The sequence below is a fragment of the Cynocephalus volans genome, chromosome 8, assembly GCF_027409185.1.
Source record: "Cynocephalus volans isolate mCynVol1 chromosome 8, mCynVol1.pri, whole genome shotgun sequence".
Lineage (NCBI taxonomy): Eukaryota > Metazoa > Chordata > Mammalia > Dermoptera > Cynocephalidae > Cynocephalus > Cynocephalus volans.
In genome coordinates, this window is record NC_084467.1 from 7,703,705 (window position 1) to 7,728,679 (window position 24,975).

The 24,975-nt window shown below is 46.0% G+C and overlaps 1 protein-coding gene across 1 annotated transcript; it reads left to right on the plus strand.

Moving 5' to 3' along the window:
* Positions 1-10,940: 10,940 nt before the first annotated feature.
* On the plus strand, positions 10,941-23,318 carry RBP7 (retinol binding protein 7). The gene is made up of 4 exons (XM_063107075.1): positions 10,941-11,013; positions 20,328-20,506; positions 20,626-20,727; positions 23,147-23,318. The coding sequence occupies exons 1-4, from the start codon at positions 10,941-10,943 to the stop codon at positions 23,195-23,197; spliced, it is 405 nt and encodes a 134-aa protein (XP_062963145.1). The 3' UTR covers positions 23,198-23,318.
* The last annotated feature ends 1,657 nt before the right edge of the window (positions 23,319-24,975 follow it).

Below are 24,975 nucleotides of genomic sequence, written 5' to 3' on the forward strand. Positions count from 1 at the left end.
CTCCTTGGCACTGGCAGTATGCCTGGTTGTGGGGTGTGTTTGGTCCCCTTCTCCATGCCTCAGGACCCCAGGCAGGCCCCGAGGTGCTGGCGTAGTGTGCCTGGTGTCGGAGGAGGGTCCAGTCCCTGGCTCCATACCTCAGGTCATTGGGCAGGACCTGAGGCACTAGCTTGGTGTGCCTGGTTGTGGGAGAGAGGACCATTCCCCTTCTCCATGCCCTGGGTCCCTGAGTGGGCTCCGAGGTGCTGGCATGTTGTGCCTGATTGTGGGAGGGTGGTCCGGTCACTGACTCCATACTCCAGGTCCCTGGGTGGGCCCAAGGCGCTGGCTCAGTGTGCCTGGTTGTGGGAGAGAGGTCCAGTCCCCTTCTCCTTGCATCAGGTTCCCGGGCAGGCCCCAAGGTGCTGGCGTGGTGTGCCTGGTGAGGGGGGTCCAGTCCCCTTCTGCATGCCTTGGGTCCCCGGGCTGGCCCTGTGGCACTGGCGCAGTTTGCCTGGAAGTGGGAGTGGGGTCTGGTCCTCGGATCCAAGCCTCTGGTTCCCAGGCAGGCCCCAAGGTGCTGGTGGTGTGCCTGGGCCGGAACTAATTTTTTGTTCTTTGCTTCTAACACAGGTGAACTTCCCATGGGAACCAGTACTTGAGCTATGTGGTTGTTTAAATTGGTACTTTGCTGCTGTTTCCCTAGGGAAGGCTTTTGTGCAGCTCAGGGTTTAATGGTTGACCTTATAGGTACTTCCGGCTCTCCAGAGACCTGGTGGGTCTGTGTTCTGTAGAATCTCTGATCTGGGCTTGAGTTTTTTCATCAAACTGCACCCCTTGCAATTCTGCATTCCTGACCAGTCTCTGAGTGGTCCTACGCTGATTGGGGGGCAGATAAGCTGTCTTTACTATGTCCCTGTGTTCCCCTGGTGGGCTCATCTCTCCCACCGCCCATGCTCCAAACACTTCCCATGGGACAGGCCCTGTGCTGGTCCCTTGCAATGACTCACTGGCCTCTGAATGGCTCCCTTTTTTCAGTTGTTCTGGCTCCTCACTCCTGCGTGGGTCCACGGGAATCCTATTAGTGGTCTTGTTATCCCAGGGGCCGCCAAGGCCCTCTTCTCCCCTGACACCTCCAAGTAACTCCATCTGAAGGGCACAGCTGTGGCTTCTGCTGGCTCCTGCTCCATGTGCTCAGCAGCTTGAGCCTGAAAGCAGCTGCGGCCCGAAATGCTCAGAGCAGCTTTTTCTTTCTCTCATCATAGTTTCTCCCGCCTTCATGAACTCCGTACATCTCTCCTCCTCTTCCCCTGAGCTCCAGCGGCCCCAGCTTGGCTGATGTTACATTTTTATAGTTGTAAATTTGGTTGATTTGTGGGAGAGAGTGATGCTGCGGACCGTCTATTCTGCCATCTTGATCGGATCCTACTGATGCTGGTGGTTTTTACATGTACTCTTTATCCCTTATACTGTATAATTTGAATACAGCAAACGAACTTGCAGTAAAAGTTCTTTACTGGCATCTTCATTCAGATGAGCATTGTATTAATCCATTTCTGTTGCTTATAACAGAATACCTGAAGTTGTGTAATTTAAAACAGAGTGAAATTTATTTTTTACACTTTTGGAGGCTGCGAAGTCCAAGGTCCAGAGAACACATCTGGTACGGCTTCCTCCTTGGCGCAAAGTCCTGTGGAAATGCAGGGTATCACACGGCAAGGATCACAAGAGCAAGAGAGCTAACCTCATTTATAAAGCCATCAGAACAAAGCCCATGACAGCCCATTCAGCCATCAACCCATTACTCCATGAATGGTTCAGTCCTTTCATGAGGGTACTGCCCTCGCAATCCAATCACCTCTTAAAAGTCCCACTTCCACCACCGTTTTGGGGGTTAAGGTCCAACATGAGCTTGGGGGGACATAGAAACCACAGCAAGCATATATGAGGGTACTTCAAGAAGTTTGTGGAAAAATTGGATTAGAAGATAGTATGAATCCTTCCGTGAACTTTTTGAAGACCCCTTGCAGCATATGGAAAGCCTTTTCATTGTTTACCTGTGTAAACAGCAGACCTTTAGATAGACGAGTGGGTTCTGTTTGGTGATGAGTGTATAGAGATGGAACCAAAGGGTTGATTGAGGTTAATGTCCTTGTGTCAAAGGATGCTCTTTCTTCTTCTGCCATCTTAAAGATCTAAACCACAGAGTGGGGGAGGGGAGCATCCCCCCGGGTCAGCATGTGTGCTAGTGCGAGGGCAGCTGTCATCCTTACCCCACCCTCCCTGATTCACTTCTCTGAGAACCTGAAGTTGCTGCATTATAAAATGGGCTCCTTTAACATTTATGTCTGGGTGCCACAGGAACTCCCCTCCTCTGCCCTCCTCATAATTGTTCCCAAAGGCCTCTTGACCTAAAATATTCACCATAGCATCCACTCAATTGTGAGGGTGCCCAAACATTGCCAAAATCTATACCTAGTTCACTATGGGTGCAATTTGAACTTCATAATACCAACACTTACTGAGCACTTACTGCTTGCTGGGCATGTGCTACTGACCACCTTATATCAACAGGAAACAACACAATTAGGGGGACTGGTGTGAATGGCGGAACTGGGGCTTGAATCTAAGTTTGTCTTCAGAGCCTACACTCTTAACTTCTTAGGTGAAATATTAGTTTTCAACAAATGGAGTTTTAACCAAATCTTGAAATTTTTATCTACCCTAAGTGGATGAGGACAAATAAAACCTTCAACAGTATGACAGTCTGATGGAGATTTTTGATGTGTTCAGCCCACACAGAAGGACTAAGTTGAACTTGCCCAATGTTAGATCCTTGGAACTCGGGCAGTGAATGCCCAGTGAGAAGGAGGAGGTGATATGATCCACAATTCACTCTTAACCAACAAGAAAAGAAAAAGTGCCCAGATGCCCATGCTAGTATTATCTTTCTGGCAGCTGGCCAGTACAGGGATCGAACCCTGGACCTTGGTGTTATCAGCACCGTGCTCTCACCAGCTGAGCTAACCGGCCAGCCCCCATGCTAGTATTATAATGCAACCCTGGAGCAGTGTTGCCTGTGAGACAGACTGGAGAAAGACTCTGCCTTGGAGCAGGTTTCCAGCGCACGCCAGGGGTCCAGGTATGTCAGTCGGCTGATGGCAGGACTGTGGATGAGTGGCTTGCCCCTCAGAGTCCCTTTCTGTAAAACCATGTGGTGATCTCTGGGGTCCCTTTCAGCTCTGAGATGTTATCCTTATGGAGAGTTGGCACTTGAACTGGCTTCTCACCATTCTGGCTGCCACCTGTCACTTCCTGGAGCACAGTTACCACGCACAGTGCTGAGGGGAGCTCACAAGTACAAGACGTGGCCTCTGTGTCCAAGTTGCCTACAGTATAGTGGGGGAGAACATTGCTTCATATTGAGCATCAGTAAGTGACACTCCAGAGCTACGCATGCAGGCGTCCTAAAATAATGAGTGCCCAGGCCCTGGAGGACAGAAAAAAGGAAGGTGTTCCAGGAGGAGCTCCTCATACTAAAAATTATTTGTTCTTTATCTGAAACTCAGGGAGTCCTGTTTTTTTCTTTTTTGTTTTTTTGTTTGTTTTCTTTTTCTTACTGTGGCAATCTTGGATGGTAGGAACAACCTGAGGGGAGGTAGAGAACAGGCCTGCCACCTGTGGGCTCCTGCAGGGAAACAGCCTGACGGGCAGAGCGTGCGGGATGGGATGTAGGGGCACGCAAGGGGTCCGGGTCAAGTCTTTGACCTGTCATGGTGGCGCCGGGCACATGGGGGGGAATTCTGGTTATTGTCTGTTTTGACAGCTCTCAGGGAAGATCGCCTTCCCCCTTGCTGTCCTTTAGCGAAACTGCCTCAATTTCAGAAGTGGAATTCAGACCCATTTCTGCCTCAACTGTCTTACCAAGTCTAAATTACTTACGGTAATCACAGTGGACAGTGTTTCCTAAATCGGGTCACCCTGCCCAATAAGTTTTTCCAAGCCAATGGGTAACGTGATAATTATATTACAAAGCATTAGGGAAGCTATCAAACATACATAGAATCAGTGCACCCCTATGTGCCCATCGCTCAACTTCCATCATAACATTTTGCCAATCTTGCTTCATCTAAACCCCCCATTGTTTTGTTTTGCTGGACTCTTCTAAAGCAAATCCCAAATTTCACCCATAAATACTTGAGAGACAGGAATGCTTGGGTCTAATTTGTACATTAAAACAATTGTACTAAAGACTAGCAGGAGGATTTTAGAAGCAAAGGATAGTAAAGGAAGAAAGGTGTTTTTTTGTTTGTTTGTTTTGTTTTTTTAAAGACGACTGGGAAGAAGATCTAAACCCTTGACTTGGTGGTGTCAGCACCATGCTCTCCCAAGTGAGCCACGGGCCAGCCCTAGAATGGTGTTTTTAAAAGAATCTTTTGGCATGAATAAGCTGTAGAAATCTGCTGTACAACATTGTACCTATAGTCAGCAATACTATATTGAACACTTAAAAACTTATTAAGAGGATAAATCTCATGTTAAGTATTCTTACTGCAATAAAAAAAAGAAAGAATGCCAAAAAGAAAACCATTTGGCCCTATTCAATTGGCCTCAGGGCCTCAAGATAAGCAACTTCATGGGAAATCAGAGAATGAGTAAGATCTCTAGATTTCGATGGCTCCACTGGCATCTTTCCCTCTGCAACACAGTATGGAAGAGCAAGGCTAAGGGGCCCAGTGCTCTTTGCATTTGCTCCCAGTTCTGATGGGAGCACAGTCCTAACTTGCCTCCTTCAAGATAAATTCTTTGGGGTCCAAAGTTCTTGATTAATAGGCTTTGAACTAGTGCAGCCCGAAGTACCCATGGCACCAAAGCAGAAGACCTGAGTTTCCAGTCACACTGTTCCTGTTGAGAGAATATTATTCATGAAGTAGTATTTTATTTTATTTGTATCCTTATCAAGTTAAGCGTGCTCAGAACGGAACCACAATTTTGCCCTCAAATAGGTAAGAAAAGGCAAGTAAAAAGCTTAAGAAAGAGCACCTTGAGTTTATTATCTGCATTAGGATGTTTTCCACTGCAAGTAGCAGAAAACTCAAAGTGGTTTCATACTCAGAAGTACAGACGTGGGGCAGGATGCAAGGTTTGTGGATGCAGCGAATCAACCATGTCATCAAGGACACAGGTTCCTTCCACCCTCTATTCTGCTGGTCACAGTGTCCTAAAGCTGGTGCCTCTTGAGTCGTAGCATGGTCACCAGTAGCAAGGCTTTCTAGTCCATGTTCAGAAGTGGAGGAGGGCTGGCTCCCCATCGCTCTTTGTTAAAATCAAAGAAACATCTTTCCCAGAAGCCCCGTCAAACTTCTCGTATCTCATTAGCTGATTCAAATTTATTTAATCCTGTTTATTCCTAAAACCAATCCTGACAAAGGAGGTGGGATGTATGTGATTGGCTTAACCTTAAACTAATCCAGGTGTACCCCTGGAACTGGACCAAGCTCCCATGGCATTGCTTTCTTGCAGTAGGGAGGGGTGGCATGGATGGTGTGAAGTCCACCATAATGTCTACACCAGTCTTTGCTGGGCCAATGTCAGACTCCATCAAGTGACAGGAGAGTGGTCCCAATGCAGTTGCCCCTCATCAATCCCCATCCATTTCTGTCTAGGAGGAGCAGTGCTTGTACACAGGTTTAGGACCTCATCTTGGCTATAATTTTATGGTTTACTTTACCAGCATCAAGCAGAAGGAAAGAAAGGGCCTCAAATTTGGCAAATAATTTTCTCCTCTCTTTTCTCCAGAGAGAACTTTTAGTTCTTTCTAGAAGGAAGATCTTAGAATCATAAGGGAGAAAACTACTCCTTATTCTATGGGCAAGTCCAATCTATGTCCACTTCAACTGAAATTCAATCCTGTCCATAATAAATGGTCCTTGTTCTAGATGGCCAAAAGCCACACCAACAAGCACCAAGGCTAAAATTATTATTACTTAGTTCTGTGACTTTCATTTTCAGGTCCAGCTTTAGAACAATGGATTTTAAAGATAGGAAGTAAGTATGATTTCTCCATGTCCTGTTTCCTTAGTTATCTGGAATGTAAACAGGTTTTATGCTTCAGAAATCTGGTCAGAGTTCATAGTTCTGTGCCCTTTAAATGGCAAGGTATAGCCAAGCCTGCCATTTTCCACCAAAGGAATCAATGCCTTATGGGAATCAACAGCTCGTTCTGGGCAAGACAATGCCATTCTGGCTTCTCAATAAAAATGGCATTTCTCAGACTGGCTAGTTAGCTCATTTGGTTAGAGTGTAGTGGTGCTAACACCAAGGTCAAGGGTTCAGATCCCCTTCCTGGCCAGCCACTAAAACCAACAACAAACCAAAACAAAATGGCATTTCTCCTTTGGAAAAGGTCATAGTCATTAATTAATTCAGTCATTCAACATTTATTGAGCAGTTGTCAGGCACGGTACTAGGCCCTAGGGATCTGTAGTGGTGAATGAAATGAACATGGTCTGTGCCCTGGAAATTTCCATGGAAAAGGCAGTCAATTAAAAGGAAAATAAAGAGATAATTATGGATTATGATAATTATGAATGATGTAAGCAGAGATGTGATGCAAAGTAAATGTACATTAGAAGTATATTAGAAGGCTAGTCTAAGAAGGTGACTTGTAGAGGCTTTTGATGAGATCCAAATACTTTTCTGTCCAAGTTCTAAACCAACCGAAAAATAAGACAAAATAGCACCTTTATTTTATTTTAGAACTTTTTTTTTTCTTTGCACCTGGTTGGTATGGGGATCCAAACCCTTGACACCACACACACACACACACACACACACACACACACACACACGGTATGGGGATCCAAACCCTTGACACCACACACACACACACACACACACACACACACACACACACACACGGTATGGGGATCCAAACCCTTGACACCACACACACACACACACACACACACACACACACACACACACACACACACCATATTCTAACCAACTGAGCTAACCAGCCAGCCCCCAAATAGCACTTTTATAACTGATAAAGTCTAACTTAGAAGTCATAGCTTATTGTGAGCGTCAGAAGAGGGTTTCCAAGATGGCATAAAACAATATCTCCCATGCCACATGCTCTTCTCACAATGTGACATTGACTCTCCTCTCGAGAGATGAGGTCCATATTCCTTCCCTTTGAGTCTGGGTAGACCTGGGACTCTGGTGGAAGTGGTGTTATACAACTTCTGAAACTAGGCCATGGTAAACAGTATAGCATCTTCCTAGTTTTCTTGGGAGGCTTCCTCTGAGAGAACCCAGCCACCCATGCTGTGAGGGAGCCCAGGCAGCCCGTGGAGAGGCCCACATGGGGCGGGACCTGGTCCCCAGCTCCCAGGCCTGGATGGGCTCCCATCTGACAGCACCAATTTGCCAGCCATGAGATCGAGCCACTTCGGAAGTGGCTTCTCTAGTCCTCCTATGTCAAGTTGTTACCCCAGCTAATGCTCCCCAGAGCTAAGATGAGCTGTCCTCAGTGAGCCCTGCCAAAATTGCAGATTCGTGAGTAAATTGACTTTCGTTATTTTTAAACCATTAAGATTGTGGGATGCAGGGGATAACAATTCACACTCTAATTCCCCTCATCTAGACTTTGGAACTCCATCCCTGCAGGAAAGTTTGGATCTATAAGACAGATGCAGTCCCAGGTCCATGTCAAAAAGTAAGAAGAAAAAAACCTAAATATTTTGGGTTTACCGTTTTTTTTGTTTGTTTGTTTTTTAAGGGTTTACCGTTTTTGATAGATTAACTCTACCTAGTTGATAAAAATGATTCAATGGGGCCGACCCCGTGGCTCACTCGGGAGAGTGCAGCGCTGGGAGCGCAGCAGCTCTCCCGCCGCGGGTTCAGATCCTATATAGGGATGGCCGGTTCGCTCACTGGCTGAGCGAGGTCACAAAAAAGGACAAAAAAAAAAAAAGGTTCAATGGCTGTTGCCCTAGGGCAAGCACTCATTCCGGTTTGCCAGGGACTTTTCCAGTTTTAACAGTGAAATTTAAAAAAATTTATTAATATATATTTTTTTACCTTCTATGATGTTGTTGTGAAGCAGTTGGGAGGGAGCGGGAGAGGGGAAGGGGAAGGAAATAGTATGGAAGAGGAAGGAGGGGGTGGGGTTGAGGCCTGTGGCACCCCCTCATTCCCTCAAGGGAGACCAGGGGACTTCCAGCGGTGGCTTGGTCATTGCCGGGCTGGGTCCAGATGTCAGGGGGTGTGGCTAAAGTCCTAGACACCACCACCACCCCCCGCCCCGTCCCAGTTCAGGAGCCTGGGGCACTCCTTGTGGCAGCTTGGTAGTCTTCGCTGGGCTGGTCGTGCATGTTGTGGGGGGAGCATGGCAGAGGCCCCCGGCCCCCCACTGCCATGGCTCAGGAGAGCCTGGGCCATTCCTGCAGCAGCTCGGTGGTTGTCGCTGGGCTTAGCAGTGAAATTTTGCTGTCCTGGGCACTCCTTCAGTCCTGGGGAAACTCGGACAGGTGGTCACCCGAGTTGCCCCCAACTAAGTAGTTCCACTTCCATGAGGAGGAAATAAGAGTACTGAAAGAAAGGCCGGCCCGTGGCTCGCTTGGGAGAGTGTGGTGTTGGTAGCACCAAGGCCACGGGTTCGGATCCCATGAGCGTGGTGCTGACAACGCCAAGTCAAGAGTTAAGATCCCCTTACCGGTCATCTTTAAAAAAAAAAAAAAAAAAGGGTATGGAAAGAAGCCAGGTGTGTTTAGGGAAAATTCCTCTTCATGGAGCGCAGCCTTGGAAAAGACTGTTTTCCTAACAGTGACTTTTGAACTGGAAGCCAAAGGAGCTAACCATGTAAAAACCAGGAGAAAAACATCCCGGGAGGTGGGAACACCAAATACAAAGACCCCGAAGAAGGTAAGGGTTTGATCTCTGCGTGGAACCACCACAACAAAACTGGTGTGACTGGAGTTGCTGAGTTCAGAGAGACAGATGTAATGCTGTTGGAGAAGCAGCCAGAAGCCAAATTAGGAAGGGCTTTATGCACCTAATCATGGGAGAGAGTGCAAATTTCCTTTTAAGAACAGGACAACACTGAAGGGTGTGTAAGCAGGGAGTGATAAGATCTGAAATAGATTCCTTAAAAGCTTGCACTGGCTGCAGTATGGAGAATGGGTTGAAGGGCTAGTCCAGAGAGGAAACTTCTGTAGGGATCCCGGCAGGAGACGATGGGGCTTGAATTAGGACAGTAGAACCAACAGGACTTGCTGATGGACTGGATTTGGGCGAGCAGAGAAGGATGAAATCACAATGTTGACTGGGTTCTTGGTTTGAGCAGCCAGGTGACTAATGGTGGAGTTCATGGAGATGAGGAGAGCTGAAGAAAATTTTGTTCTTATGCTTTCTGTCTTGAATGCGTCAAGTTTCAGATGTTCTTTAAAATACCCAAGTAGAGGGCACTAGCTGGTTAGCTTAGTTGGTTAAAGCTGGTCCTGATAACACCAGGGTCCAGGGATCGGATCCCCCTGTTGGCTAGCTGCCACCAGCAAACAAAAAACACCCAAGGGGAGAGACCTCAAGCAGGAGATGAGAGGTGCATGTGAGTTTGGGACTCAGGCTACCTGGGCTTGAATCCAGACTCTTCCACCAGCTGTAAGACCTGGGGCAAATTATTTAACCTCTCTATGCCTCAGTTTTTGTCTCTGTCAAATGGAGATAATAAAGTAACTCTTGGAGAAGCAGGACTTTGTGACAATAAATGTTAGCTATGAATGTATTCAAGTCTGGAGCTCATGGGAGAGGATGTAAATCTCAGAGCCAGCACGTATAGGTGGTGTTTGTGGTTAATGTTGTAGAATAGCCCACGTCTCCAGCCGGCAACTTTCTCTGCTGTAGAGGCTAAATACTGGAGACTAGATTCTCCAGGCTCCCTTACAGTTAGAAGTGGCATAGGACACCGTTTTGGTTAATGAGATGTAAACAGAACTCTGCTGGGGAGGTTTCTGACAAAGAGATCATGGCAAATGGTGCCTCCTCTCTTCCCCACCTTGAATGTGGATGTCCTGGCTGGAAACTCAGCCGGCAACTCATTGACAGTGAGGTAACAAGCAGGAATAAAAGGCCACCAGAATCATCACAGAGACATTGCTTCTGTGTTAGGAAGGTACCGACTCATCAGCAGCAACCACGATTCTCAGGACTGCTTGATAGGTAAGAAATAAAAAAAACCCATTTATTGAGACCACGAGAGTTGGCTGTTGGTATATTGTTATTAGAAGACGACACAGTATTAATGTCATGAATTTGATCATTAGCATGTAGGCAGAGAGAAAAGTGTGGCCCAGAACACAGTCTGGGGTAGGCAGATGTTTCAAGTAGAAGAGGAGGAAGCCCCGGGAAGACAAAGAAGGCGCCAAGACTCGGCAGAACCAGGAGCACGCGGAGCAGGGAGTGGGGCGTGGGGCAGGGAGCGGGGCACGGGGTGGGGAGCACGTGGAGCAGGGAGCACGTAGAGCAGGGAGCGGGGCCGGAAGCACGTGGAGCACGGAGAGGGGCGCGGGGCAGGGAGCACGTGGAGCAGGGAGCACGTGGAGCAGGGGGCAGGGAGCGGGGCACGGGGTGGGGAGCACGTGGAGCAGGGAGCATGTAGAGCAGGGAGCGGGGCCGGAAGCACGTGGAGCAGGGAGCGGGGCGCGGGACGGGGAGCACGTGGAGCAGGGAGCACGTGGAGCAGGGAGCACGTGGAGCAGGGAGCACGTGGAGCAGGGAGCACGTGGAGCAGGGAGCGGGGCACGGAGAGGGCTCCTGGAAGGGCGTGTGTCCGCCACGCCACGCCCCAGCCCTCCGGACGCTCCGCCCCCTCGGCCCCGTCCCGCCCCGCGCCCCCTCTAGGGCCGAGACCGCGCCGCCCGCCGGCTCGCCCGCTGGTGTCCCCCAGACCCTCGACCATGCCCACCGACCTCAGCGGCACCTGGAACCTGCTCAGCAGCGACAACTTCGAGGGCTACATGCTGGCCTTGGGTAGGGCGGGAGGCCCCGCGCCGCGGCGGAGGCGGGGGAGGGGGTCGCGGGCTCTCGCAGCCCCTCGTGGGGTCTGGGCGAAGACGGCCGGGCCTGGCTGTCGGTCCCCGTCCTTCTGGCCCCCGTGGCCCCGTCGGTCAGTGTCCCCGCCCGTGAGAGCCCCCCGTCCACCCGTCCATCCATCCATCCACGTATCCCCCGTCCCTCGGTCCCCGCAGTCCTTCCGTCTCCGCGCCCTCCCGTCCCCGTGTCCCCTGGTCCCCGTCCCCCGGTCCGCCCCTCCATGGCCCGTCCGTCTCTATCCGCCCCCCGGCCAAGGCTCGCGTCCCGTCGCGGACGTCCAAGTGTCACCGCGCGGGAGGCCAGGCGACCCCCAGGTCAGCGCGGGGCTCTCGCGGGTCGCGGCGCAGCCTCGGCGTCCCCGGCAGCCCCGGTTCCCGCGCGGCGGGAGCTCCGGTGCCCGCCGGGGCTTCAGAGCCTCGTTTACGTCTTTAGACGCGCTCGGGCTTGGCCTCCTTCGGGGGCTGGAGGCGGGAGAGGAACGCGGACCCCTTGGAGGCGGCTCCCGCCCCACCCCAGGCCCGAGGACGCGCGCGGAGGACGGTCGGCGGGGCGCTCCGCTCCGCTCCGCAGGGCTGGGGACAGTGGCGACGTTGGCACATTAGCTGCAGACCTCCCACACCCCAAACTTTTAGGGGACAACTGGTCTGCAGGCGCGGTGGGGAGGGCAGGGCGGATGCACAGGGAACTCGGTGGCCGCCGGGGCTGTGTGGGGGCGGCGGGAGGCGGGGGTCCTGACCAGGGTCCTGGCTTCCCAAAGGGCCTCGAGGATCTGTCTCCTGCCCCGGTGGGGGCAACGCCTCCCTGTGTCCTCATCCGTCTGTCCTGCCCTCGGTCTCATCCTCAGCTTTGGCGGATTCCAGCACCTACTATGTGCCAGGCGCTTTCGCCGACGTGTCACCCTTGTGCCGCACTTTTGATAGATGGCCCAGAGCTGCTGTGGTGACCAGAGCGGGGCTGGCAGTAGGGGGGCCCGGGAACTGCTCTGGCTCCTCATTAACTGACACCGCGCCTCAGTTTCCCTATCTGTAAATTGAGGGGGAGGGTTTAGCAAGTTTTTGAGTTTTTCTATGTTGTGGTAAAATATGCGTAACCTAAAATTTACTGTTTTAACCATTTTGACATGTACAGTTCCGTAGCTGCAGAGCTTGTTTTTAAGATCTCCGAGCCTGTGGGAGGGCTCTGCCGTCCCTTTCACAAGCCAAGCCTAAGTAGGGAAGCTTCTCAAGCTATATCTGATTCAGACTGACAGTCCGAGTCTCATTTCCTCCCTGCTTCCTAGTCATAAGAAGGAATTAATGCTTATTTCTCCCAAAGACAGTGAGTCCTAATATTCTACTTATCTCCCCACCCCCAGATTAACGGTGACGTGTGACCAAGTGACATGTGACCAAAGGTGTTATCTACCTTGGATTCTCTGGCTAGTATATGGCTACTTGTGAGGAGAGGAAAGCTTTAAATATCAGGTTGATGGTTTTAAATTCTGCCTTATTGCAGTTTCTTTTTAGAAATTACCATGGGTTTTTGAGCAAACCTCCTAGAGAACAGGAACAGGGAATAGAGTCAGAGGCAAGATTTCAAGTGTGCGAAAACATCCTGGGCTAAGTCTGTCAACCGGATGGCTGGCCTATCATGGCAAAGTAGTGTTGGAATTAGTATTTTTCAAATGTTTATTAGTGGAATTGCTCACTTGTCCCCAACACTGCCTTACTTTTCTGTATGATCTGCTGTGATCCCTTGTTTGATACTTTTTTTTTCAGGATTTCTATAAAGATTTATCTGCCATTATATTAGATCATGGAAACTAACAGAGACTATCTATTTATTTATTATCTAACTCATTTCACTAAGGATTAAGCCGTGTAGTATTGAGTCAATATCTTACCTTGCAATTCGTGTTCTTACTTTTTGTTCAGGTTCCAGAAAGTTCCTATATCCAGATAACACAGTAACTCTTATTTGCAGTATATTTTCCAAAATAAATATGTGCTGAGGATTTCCAGAATAGAGAGAGACTATTTGGTGTAACAGCACAAAACTAGAAACCCAGATAGTAAGTTGTCTGTCGGTAATAGAATCAAAGTCACATAACCTCTGAGTTCCTTTTTATTTTTTATTTTATTTTTGCCATCTGGCTGATGTGGGGATCCAAACCCCTGACCTTGATGTTTTAATGCCGTGCTCTAATCAACTGAGCTAACTGGCCAGCCCTGAGTTCCTTTAGTTTCCTCATTTGTTAAGTGAGGTAGTTGGACTAAATATAATATTCTAAGTATGTCTAAATTACAAACGAAGGGGTCTCAACGTTTTATACAATAGCCGACATCAGCCTAAAAGCCTATTGCCAGTCCCCAACAAGCTGGGAAGAAAATGATTTGGCACATGTTGTCTGTGTGGCAAACATTCTCTCTTGCCTTCCATGTATAAAGAACAGACTCCAGAGTCAACCTGTTTTCCCCTGGGTAAATAGGGCCCTTTAGACCAGATGAGTCTGGGGTCTTATTACTCAAGGACCAGCAGGAGACTCTTAGAAATGCAGACTCTTCCCACCTTACCCCAGATCTGTTGAATTAGAATCTTCATTTAACCAGATTCTCAGGTGTTTAGGATGCAAATTGAAGTTTAAGAAGCACTGCTCTTTGATTTATCAAGTTGTCAGTGGGATAATTAATTGACAGAATATAAATACTGCAAAACCTACTGTCTCTATTTATGTATGTTCTAATGCCAACTTAAGCAGAAGTATTCAGACCTTTCATGAGGACTTCTATGGGTTGGCAAGCTAGTTTATTTGTACTAACCCTCCCATTGCAGACAGCTTAATTGAGCTAGACCAAATACAAGGAGACTTCAAAAAGTTCACGGAAAGATTCATGTTATCGTTTAGTTCTGTTTTTCCACAAACTTTTTGCAGTACTCTCACTTATTATTATTATTATTATTTTTAACACAGGGGATAAATATCAGGGAGCTACCAAAATAATAAAGAATTATCAGGCTGAGGTCCGGGAGACAGTAAGACTCCAGAGGCTTGCCGGTTGGCTCAACTGGTTAGAGCACAGTGTTATAACACCAGGGTCAAAGAGTTCGGATCCCTGTCTCTTTTTTTTGGCCAGTCACCAAAAAAAAAAATCTGGAGAGGTGAGCCCAGCACTTGGGATGACGCTTATCTTCAGGGCACTTGTGAGACCACTATTAGATATGTCATAGTGAAATTGCAGTAGGCAAAAAGACTTTTAAAAGTAGCCAGAAAAAAGACAGCCTTCAAAGAAACTACAACTTTAAGTCTGGTACATCTGAGTCCCAAGTCCAAGTTTTTAACCTGCCATAAAGCCTTGCATGTCAGGCAGGGGTGTAGTCACCTGCTTACTTAGCTCTTCAGCCAATTTGTGGGGGACGTTTTCACATCTGCTCTGTTTCTCCTGTTGAAGTGTAAAGTAGTTTCACATTACATTTAGGTGTAGAAGCTGTCAGAGAAACAGACTCATTTCAAGTTGGTGAGCTTCTACAGAAGAGAAACTAACTTTTAACAACCTCCTCAAAAACTACAAGCTGCGCTGGGGTTTTTAGAGTTTGGGAAACACCCAGAGAGAGGGGAAAAAAATTTTTTTTAAACTTAAAGCTCATAGGGCTGGCCGGTTAGCTCACTTGGTTAGAATGCGGTGTTACAACACCAAGGTCAAAGGTTCAGATTCCCAAAACAGGCAGCCGCTAAAAAAAAAAAATGTGTAAACTTAAAGCTCATGATATACAAAAGGTGGAAACAACCTAAATGTCTTTCAAATGATATATGAATAAACAAACTGTAGTATATATACACACACACACATAATGTATAGTATACATAATGTAGTGTGTATATTACGTATGTAATGTATAATACATACCATAATATAATGGAATATATATATAATGGAATATTATTCAGTCTTAAAAAGGAATGAAGTTCTGATACATGCTCCAACATGGACAAAACTTGAAAACGTTATACTAAGTGAAATGAGCCAAACACAAAAGGACAAGTATTGTGTGATTTCACACATATGAGGACTTGGAAGAGGCAAGTTTATACAGACAGAAAGTAGAGCAGTGGTTACCAAGGGCAGGGGGAGGTGAGAACGGGAGTTACCGTTTAGTGGGTACAGAGTTTAGGTTTGGGATGATGAAAAAGTCCTGGAAATGGATTGTGGTGATGGTTGCTCAACACCGTGCATGTGCTTCCTGCCACTGAATGGGGTGCTTAAAATGGTTAAAACGGTAAATTTTATGTTAGGTATATTTTGCCACACACACACACACAAAAGTCACCAAAAAATTGTATTGTAAGGAGACTGTTTTTTTTTCTGGTGGCTGGCCAGTATGGGGATCAGAACCTATGACCTTGGCGTTACAAAGCTGCACTCTAACCAAATGAGCTAACCAGCCGACCCTGGAAGAAGACTTTCACGGAAAATCTACAATAAATCCTATATTTTGTGAAAGTGGTCAAAATCAAAATGGAGTCACTTGTGTTTAAAAAAAAAAACAAAAACTGACCATAGAGCTGGGGAAGGCCACGAAGGGAGGGTTCTCACGCACGAATGCCTGACCAGAACTATCACAGAAGACCGTGCGAAAACACAGCCTTGCACAAAGGCCATGCCAACCTTATACAAAAAATACTTCTTCAAGGACGTCTGCCCAGCACTACCCATCTAATCTCAGACTGGTGTCACCCTTGTTATCAATCCTTGTAGTCAAGGATAATTATCTCAAGACAATTATGTAATTGCCCTCATTTTTCCTGTAAAAACCTTTGTGTCCCTTTAACTCCCTGAATACGTACATTTGTGTTTTACTGTGACAAGGGTATTCCCATTGCAACACCCATTTCCAAATAAATATTATTTTCTTTTAGAGACCCTCTCTCTCTGTTATTTAGGTTGACAATTTCATTTTATTTGTGTTTTGTTTTGTTATTTTTTAGTGGCTTGCCCATACAGAGATTGAACTCTGGACCTTGGTGTTATCAGCACCGTTTTCTAACCAACTGAGCTCACCAGCCAGCCTGACAATTTCATTCTAAAACTTAAAGCTCTTTTTTAATTCAGTTGTTTGAATTGATTATTAAGTACATTTTGTGAATTAGCATTATTTCCCTATCTTAGCCATTTACTATGACTAAAACATGTTTTTTAAACACTGAGGTTTGTATTTCAGGTGAATAAGATGGCCATATTGATAAAACCCAGAAAGGCCTTACCATTTTCATTGGATAGAAGGAAAACACAACCAGGAAATCTGTCCCTTTTGGCAGAAAACAGAGCTTGAGGTCTCTGTCCCAGGTGAATATTTAGTTTAACACAGTGTTCAGTAAATTATACAGTGTCTTACTTTCAGATTATTTTTAAAATCAGCACATAGGAGGGATTTATAGCACAGAATCTGAATAATCAAAGTGTTTTTAGGTGCAAGAAGATTGTTTTCAATTTTCCTTTGATTAGAGCAGATTCTCATCTTAAAGAGAGACTTAGATTATTCTGTTCACACCTTCTTACCTGTTATAAGTTCCTTAAGGACAGGGACTGTGCGTTTACAACTTTGGTTTCTCCACCACTCCCCTACCCTCACCCTCAGAGTAAAAGCTATTTCAATACTGTGTTTGTCTGGAGAGAGGTAAGGCACTGGAAAGTATTTTGCCTTACAGCTACTGTTCAACAGGCTCCTAGAATCCTCTCTGGCTTTAGTCCATTAAGGAATATCATTTAGGCACTTCCCGTGTGTAAGGGGCTGTGGGGATGGTATTTAAAGGAGCAAAGAAAGTGTCTGCTGTCTGGGATTTCCTATTCCAGAGGGGAGGTGGGTGGCCTTAACTGCCCTACGGGTTTGCACACACTAGGCGTTTAATATACTTAAATTTGAAGGAGGAAGAAGCAAGTGACAGATGAAATCATTCAAGTTGAGGCTATGATTAACATGTTTAGGGAGAAAGTGTTCTTTGGATAAAGGTAGATAACGGAAACCTTTAATTCTTGGTATTAAATAGTCATCAGCTTAAACTACTGGCACTTCATATTTTAAGAACTTAGGGCAGTATGACAACCTGTATAGATTTCATGAGCACAGAAGGCAGGGCTTCTAAGTTTAAAAGGGAATTAGGGGATGTGTAGGGGCACATTATCTAAATGAGGAGGAAGTATGCAGATTCTTTACTTTTACTGGAGATACGTATTGTTTTTCAAGTTACAGTATTGGTTTTAGAATTTTTCAGAGCTTAGAGTTAACTCCAGTTCTTTTTCTTTTATGCAAAGATAGTTTTTCAGACTCGAATCTGGGGGATCAGTTTGATTAAAAAAATTTTATGAAAACTCAGCAACTCTGCTGCAGCTTTAGATCTAGTTCGTTAAAGTATTGAGTTGAGTCATGCTTACAGCCCTGGAATGGCTATCGACATAAGACTGTAATAGTAAAGTTTATCTTAAGAATTGAGCCACCAATACCGGGTATCACTGATTAACTTAAACATAAGTAAAGAGTTATAAAGAATTATTCTACATTTTTATGCTTTTTCATGTACATATAAAGAAAATACATTCCATTAAAAAAAAATCACTTGGCTCACTTGGAGAGCGTGGTGCTGATAACACCAAGTCAAGGGTTAAGATCCCCTCACCGGTCATCTTTAAAAAAAAAAAAAAAAATCATGGACTACACTACTTAGATCTTTAAACTTTTACGGTCTAGGAAAATAATAGGCGATGGCCTCTCTTTTTTTTTTTTTAGGAGTGAGGTGAACACCTGTTAGCAGTGATGCTAAGGTTCAAATAAGTCATCAGAGAACACCCAACAACACTTCTTGTCATGTGCCCCGTCCAGTATCTCTTTTGATGTGGAAAATTACTCCTTTTTGACTAAAAACTCGCATTCAGGAACTGATCTGTCAGCTCCCCAACATGGTCTGACATCGCTGTCTCCCAGCTTCTGCCAAATTGCAGGAAGAAAGACAACTTGATCCTTGGACAAACAAAAAAGTTTGCTTGAGTTTCTGTGTCTGGAGGAGTTAGCCTGGGATTTGGGAGCTCTTGGTGGATCCCACAGTAGCCAAGGAGACCCAGGCCCTGTGCTAATGCCTGCAGATGCTAACCAACTTGCCCATGTCATCCCTTCAAGCCCCTTACAGACCTGAGAAGGTGGTGGTGGTACCAACTTGCCCAGGGTCACCATATGAATGGGTTGAAAGCCAACTCCTCTTGCCTCCAACACCCACATTACCTCAAGGTTAGAAGCGGCTTTGAGGTTGAAGGTTAACGCGAACATCTGAAGCTTAGATAAGTATGTGTTTGTATGGGCTTCTTTGAGATCCTGCCCTAAAGTGTATGTTCTCATATGCTTGTAGTAACATGTCCTCTGGTCTGTCCCTTCCTTCCTGCTTGGACGTCTGTGTCCTAGTTAACACAGTCTAATGGCGTGGAAAAGCATGGTTTCACCTGGATAAAAACTCTTATGAGCACTAAAGCCATTCGGACCGTCGAGGTCATTGCAAGTGTGGACCTGGCAGAAAATGAGCAGAACTTAGGCTAATTTAAAGTAAACTTTGGTCATTTGGTCATTAAAGAGGCCAGCCTTGTAACTGCAGATCTGTAAAGTGACAATGTTGCAATATGGTAGTATCAATTATAAATCTACTAGCAACAAATCAACTCCCAGAGTTTAGAAGCATGACTGATGTAATTTTTAATCTAAAGTTGTGGTTGGCTTTTGTTTCATTCACGTAGTAGACTTTAAGGAAAGTCAGCAATAACCTGTAAATAGGATAAAGATTTTAAGGGTTTAGTCTCAATACGGTACATAAACGTTATTGAAAACCAGTAAAGCCTGGATCATTTGCATCTTAAGCTAAAAACTGGAGTTCTAGGTTTTAAAAAAGTAAAACCTTTTACTAAGATAAAGACATTTAGGGCTCGTGCTTAGCTCTCACCAGGGTCCAGGGTTCAATTGCCTTACTAGCCAGCCGCCAAGAAAAGAAAATAGGGATATTTATACTATTGTTGAGCTTAGAATGGGCTGGGGTAGTAAGATTCTGAAGGAGCCCTGCTTAGTGCTCGGCCAGGTTTTTTAGGCTGGAAACAGAAGGGCGAGGCTTGGCCCTGGGAGGCACTGCTAGCCGTGTGTGGCAGCCCACGCCGGAGAGAAAGGAATCAGTTAGGTGAACACGCTGAAGCGGGAAGCAACTTTGGGACTGAACAACCTGTAATGAGACACATAAGTTTCCAAAATGAAGATTCCTGGGAATTTTTTTTTTACATAACAGGATAATGCCTAAATCATGCCCTACGGCTCATGGGAGTGTCCAGGGTGCCAAGCGAGTGTCTGAGTTGTAGCTTCCTGCCACTCAGATCATGTCACCTGCTCTAAACACTCCTGTGACTCCCATGTCACTCCCAGTTCACAGCTCATCTCTAACTCCTCTCCTTCCTCCTGCTCTTCCTCTCTCATTCTGCTCTGGCCACCCCCGGCTCCTCACAGCTCCTGGACCGCACAGCCACACCCTTCCACGGAGTCTTTGGGCTCCCTGTGACTTCTGCCTTAAAGTCTTTCCCCGGAAACCTACATAGCTCACTTCACCTCCTCCAACTCCCTGCTGAAATGTCACCTGGACACCCTATTTAAAATAGCAATGCTTACCTCTAGCTACGTAATGTGCTCAAAGATACTAAATGGAACTGGGATTCCAAAACCCTGGTCCATGTTTGCATGCGTAAGTCTTTTCTAAAGTTTATTAAAGATTCTAAATATGCAGTATTATATGCATGAGTGTAGTGGGTTTTTTTCTTTTCTTTCATTGTTGTTAAACTTTCAAATGCTGCCTTAATTCACAATGTAAATACACAAAGCTGAAAAAGGCAGAGTTGTTGTGGGTGAGGCTGGAGCGGGGGCCTGAGTTGTCTCCTTGGCTTCCCTGTTTCTTTGTCAGCCTCTGGGGGGATTCTCAGAACTGCTTCTGCCATGCCCAGCTTCAAATCCGTGACCTAAGTCACAGCCAGACTAATGAATCTTTCCTGAAAGCTATCCAGGCCTTTTCATCAGTCTTTGGATGGAGGTTTGCCAGGATGGCTTTCCCTAGAGATCCAATTTCAGCAGCAAACAACATTGAAGCTGTGAAAGAAACACTAGCAATCATAGGCAATGATTTTGCAAACAGCCTCCAAATCCTTAACTTTTGCATCTCAAGTAAATGTTCAGATTTTTAAAAAAATTTGTTTTTTGTTTTTAAGGTATTGACTTTGCCACTCGTAAGATAGCCAAGTTGCTGAAGCCACAGAAAGTGATTGAGCAGGATGGGGATTCTTTTACCATCCACACGTACAGCAGCCTCAGGAACTACCTTGTTAAATTCAAAGTTGGAGAAGAATTTGATGAAGATAACAAAGGCCTGGATAACAGAAAATGCAAGGTAAAAATTAAAGTAATAACAAAGGCTCTTAATTTTGCAAAGTTAACTTGGCATCGTACTTAGTAATAGCTGAGGATCCTGCCAGAGCAAACCAATATTTTCTCCCATCCCTCATTCAGAGTTTGGTTATCTGGGATAATGACAAACTCACCTGTGTCCAGAAAGGGGAAAAGAAGAACAGAGGCTGGACCCATTGGATGGAAGGGGACAAACTCTACCTGGTACCCGCCACATTTTGTTCTTATTTCTGATGAGATGATACAATATTATCTATCTGTCTACCTACCTATCTATCTATCTGTTTATTTATTTTGGCAGCTGGCAGGAATGGGCATCCAAACCCTTGTCCTTGGTGTTACAATACCACACTCTAACCAACTGAGCAAACCGACCAGTCCCTTCATTATTAAGGAAAATGTTAAAGAGGACGCCATGACTGGTAACCCCACCCTTCTAACCCAACTGTTTTCAGTTTTGCATGTTACCTTCCCATCTGTCAGAATATTCTGCCTTTTATTTAACATAAGAACATTTTCCAGATTTATAAATAATTTTCCTATTGAATTCACCATGTATTTACTGAATATATATATAATAGGGTAGCAGACTGGCTGCATAATATTCCAACAGGTTGATGAAGTGTTATTTTAGTAAAAATTTGCTTATTTTAAGTGTCCAGGATTTTGTTTCAGGGTGTTTTCTGCTATTGCTTAAACTCATGTGCATAGAGCTTTCTGCGTCTGTGGATTTATTCTCTTAGGAGGAATTCACAATTGGGATCACTGTTGTCACACATCAGTGTGTGACAACTTCATTGCCTCTCACTCATGTCCAAAAGGGTGTATCAGTTTACTGTGGCACCAGCACCTTGTGAACGTACAAGTTAGAATTCAGCCTAATCAATAATTCCAAACTATCATTTAGAAGGTATAAAATAGTACCTTAAGGGGGCTGGCCCGTTAGCTTAGTTGGTTAGAGCATAGACTTATAACACCAAGGTCATGGGCTTGGACCCTCATACCGGCCAGCACCAAAAAAAAAAAAAAGAAAAAAAAATGTGTCTTAAGGTTTAACCACTGTTTTTGAAGCGTGAATTCCTTCATGCCATATATACTAGCTTACATTTTTTGAGGGATGGTTTTGTCCCCAGCCACTTTGCTGAGTCCTCTGGGTGCATGACCTCATGTAGTCCTCATCACAATCCTGTGAGAAGGACACTATTGCTCTCATTTACAAAAGAAGGAACTGAGGTTCTGAAATTCCCCACGGCTGCAGAGTGGAGATTCAAATCCAGGTCTGACAAGAAGGTGTGCTCTCAACTCTGCCTTTTTGTCCCACTGTATGTGTGAGTTCTAGGTGAGACCCATGAAAACAAAATTAGAGCACTCTCCTTAAAGTTGGGTGTGGGTGGTCTTTGAGGGTCTGGGTGGTCTTTGATTACAAAGGCATTGAAAATGTTTTGATTCTAGATTGGCAAATCTCAGACTCATCTGACAATAAAAACAAAGTAAGAATCTTGCCATCATAAAAAGGTAATATGGAACTACAAAGAAAATGCAAATAAGTTTGAGGATTTAGATTAGTTAGCTGTCAGAGGTAATGTTAAAATTAATTATGGTTTTTCAAGTGAGAATTCCTTCCTGTCTTCCTTCTAGAATATTCAGGAACTCTCGTCAAGCGGAGCACAGAAAGACCCTTGTTCTAAGGATACTCACAAAATATTCTTACTTGCTGTGAATAATAAAAAATAAATATTTGGGTCTGGCCAGTTAGCTCAGTTGGTTAGAGTGTGGTGCTGATGTCACCAAGGTCCAGGGTTCCATCCCTGTACCAGCCAGCCACCAAAAATAAGTAAACAAACAAACAAACTCATTAACTAATTAATATTTGGTCTTTGTCCTGGGTTCCTGGCACACAGCTCCAGAGCGATGTGTGTCTTCTGTATGCTAATGGGATCACTGGTGGTTAGGGGCCCCTAGACAGCTCAGGATGGCAGCTGGTCACCAGAAAAAGCCAAACATGATTAGAGGAACGTTTAGCTCCACCCCCAACCTCTGGGGAGGGGAGAAGGGGAGGAGATTGAGTTAATCACCAATGGCCAGTGATTTAATCAATCATGCCAGCATAACGAAGCCTCCATAAAAACCCCTAGATAATGGGGTTCAGAGAGCTTCTCACTTGGTGAACACATGGGGTGACGGGAGGGTGGTGCATCTAAGAGGGCACGGAAGCTCCACGCCCCGCCCCCCAACACCGTGCCCTATGCATCCCTTCCATCTGGCTGTTCCTGAGTTGTACACTTTATAATAAACAGGTAATAATAAGTAAAGCTCTTTTTTGAGTTCTGTGAGCCATTCTAGCAAATTATCAAACCCAAGGAAGAGGTTTGGGAATCCCTGATTTGTAGCTGCTCAGTTAGAAGTACCGGACTTGTGACTGGCATCTGAAGTGGGGGTGTCTGGTGAGACCGAACCCTGAGCCTGTGGGGTTTGTCCTACCTCTGGGAGTTAGTGTAGGAATTGGATTGAATTGTCGAACGTCCAGTTGGCGTCAGGGACTTGGAGAAGTGGGGTTGGAAAAGACACGAGCAACTACATGCCAACTCATCTTTTCTCTTCTTCTCTTCCTCCTTGACCCTAGGAAATGTTCTGTGAAGGCCACGTGTGCAAACAGACGTTCCAGAGAGCCTGATCCATGGCCAGCAGCAGAGCCCTCTTGTGGCTGCAGCTTAGTGCCAAATCGTATTGCAGAATGAACAGGTGTTCATCTGCCCTGGTTTGGAGATGGGGCTTGTGGTTGGAGAGATGTCACATAGCCTGGAGCACAAGCCATTCGGCTCGTGAGAAAACTGCTGAGCTTCAATAAACCTGTCCAAATAACTCTGAGGTTTTCCCTCCTATGTTTAGCAAAGCCCATTATTTTAAGAAATATTTGAAAGCCTTCTAGGTACACAAGGGACACACCAGCGAACAAGATGTAACTCCTGCCTTCAAGGCTAGTGAGGAAACTGGACGGAATGAATGACCTAAAGAGTGGTAAGTACAGGCAGCTATGAGAGCTCAGGAGGGGCAAAGTTGACTTTGGGGGATGGGCAGGTGGTGGCATTGACAGGGGTCTCTGGAAGTGCAGGTGATCTTTAAGCTAAGGCTTGAAGCTTAGGTAAGCAGGTGCAATTGGGAAGCATTTTAAGTGAACGGCTGGGGCTGTGTTGGGGGGTGTTTGAAGAACTGGAAAGATCACTTTAGCTAAAGCATAGTGTATATGTGGGTGAGGATTGGTGGGGAGAGAGGACAGAGGAGACAAGTGACAGACTGGGGTCTTGTCTTAGTCTATTTTGTGCTGCTGTAACAGAGTACCACAGACTGGGTAACTTATTTTTTTTTAAAAATTTTTATTTGGCTTTTGGTTCTGGAGGCTGGCAAGTCCAAGATCGAGGATCCGCATCTAGGGAGGGCCTTCTTGCTGCATCAAAACATGAAGAAGGCATTACATAGCGAGAGAGTGTGTGAGAAAATAAGGGCTGAACTTAGCCTTTTATCAGGAACCCACTCCTGTGATATTGGCCTTGATCCGTAGGTGAGGGCAGAGCCCTTATGTCCCAATCACCTCTTAAAGGTCTCATCATCACAAAGGCAATTAAATTTCAACATGAGTTTTGGAGGGGACATTCAAACCATGGCAGGCCCTATCATGAAGGACCTTGAATGCCAATTTAAAGAGGTAAGAATTTGTCCCAAAAGTAATAAGAAGATGGTGATGGGTGTTAAGCAGGGGATCTGCATGATCAGATTTGCTCATAGAAAGTCTTCAGAGGAAGAAAGGATTGTCAGTGGGGGCTGCAATATGGGAGACAGTTTAGAAATCTAAGTGCCAGATGATGTTGGTCAGGAGCACCTGGAGCCCAGGCTCCAAATACAGGGAAAGGACTCTTTGGGCTGGAGAGAAATAATGAATCATCTAGGAAGCAGAGTCCACAGTTTAAGGTGACTGATGAGACGTAGCGATGGTGGAAGAGAAGAGTCAAGGCAGACGCCCTGTTTTGGGGTCAGGCAGCTGTAGGAAGGATGAAGCCCATCAGGGAAAGGGCAGCAGGAGCAGAAGAGGGAAGTAGGGCTGGAACTTACAAGGCCTGAGGTGCCTCTGCCCCGGGAGGAGAAAGCTGTGCAGGAGGCAGTTGCGTAGATGGGTCTGCAGACAAGTACAGGTTGTCAGGCATATGAGCTCTGCATGTGGATGTCCAGAATATTGTGTTTAATGTGAGAAGAGAGAAGCCTGAGGTATGAAACCTGCAAAGGAAGGGTGACCAGAAAGGCTGGAGAGACAAGGTTGGCATCAGGGAAGCCAAGGGAGAAAATGTGCAGCACCTGTTGAGGTGCCCGAGGTATGACAAGGCAAGGTGGGAGGGTCTTGCCACCTGGGTGTGGAAAGTTCGGCGGCACACCTGGTGCTGAAGCCACATGCAGAGCGTT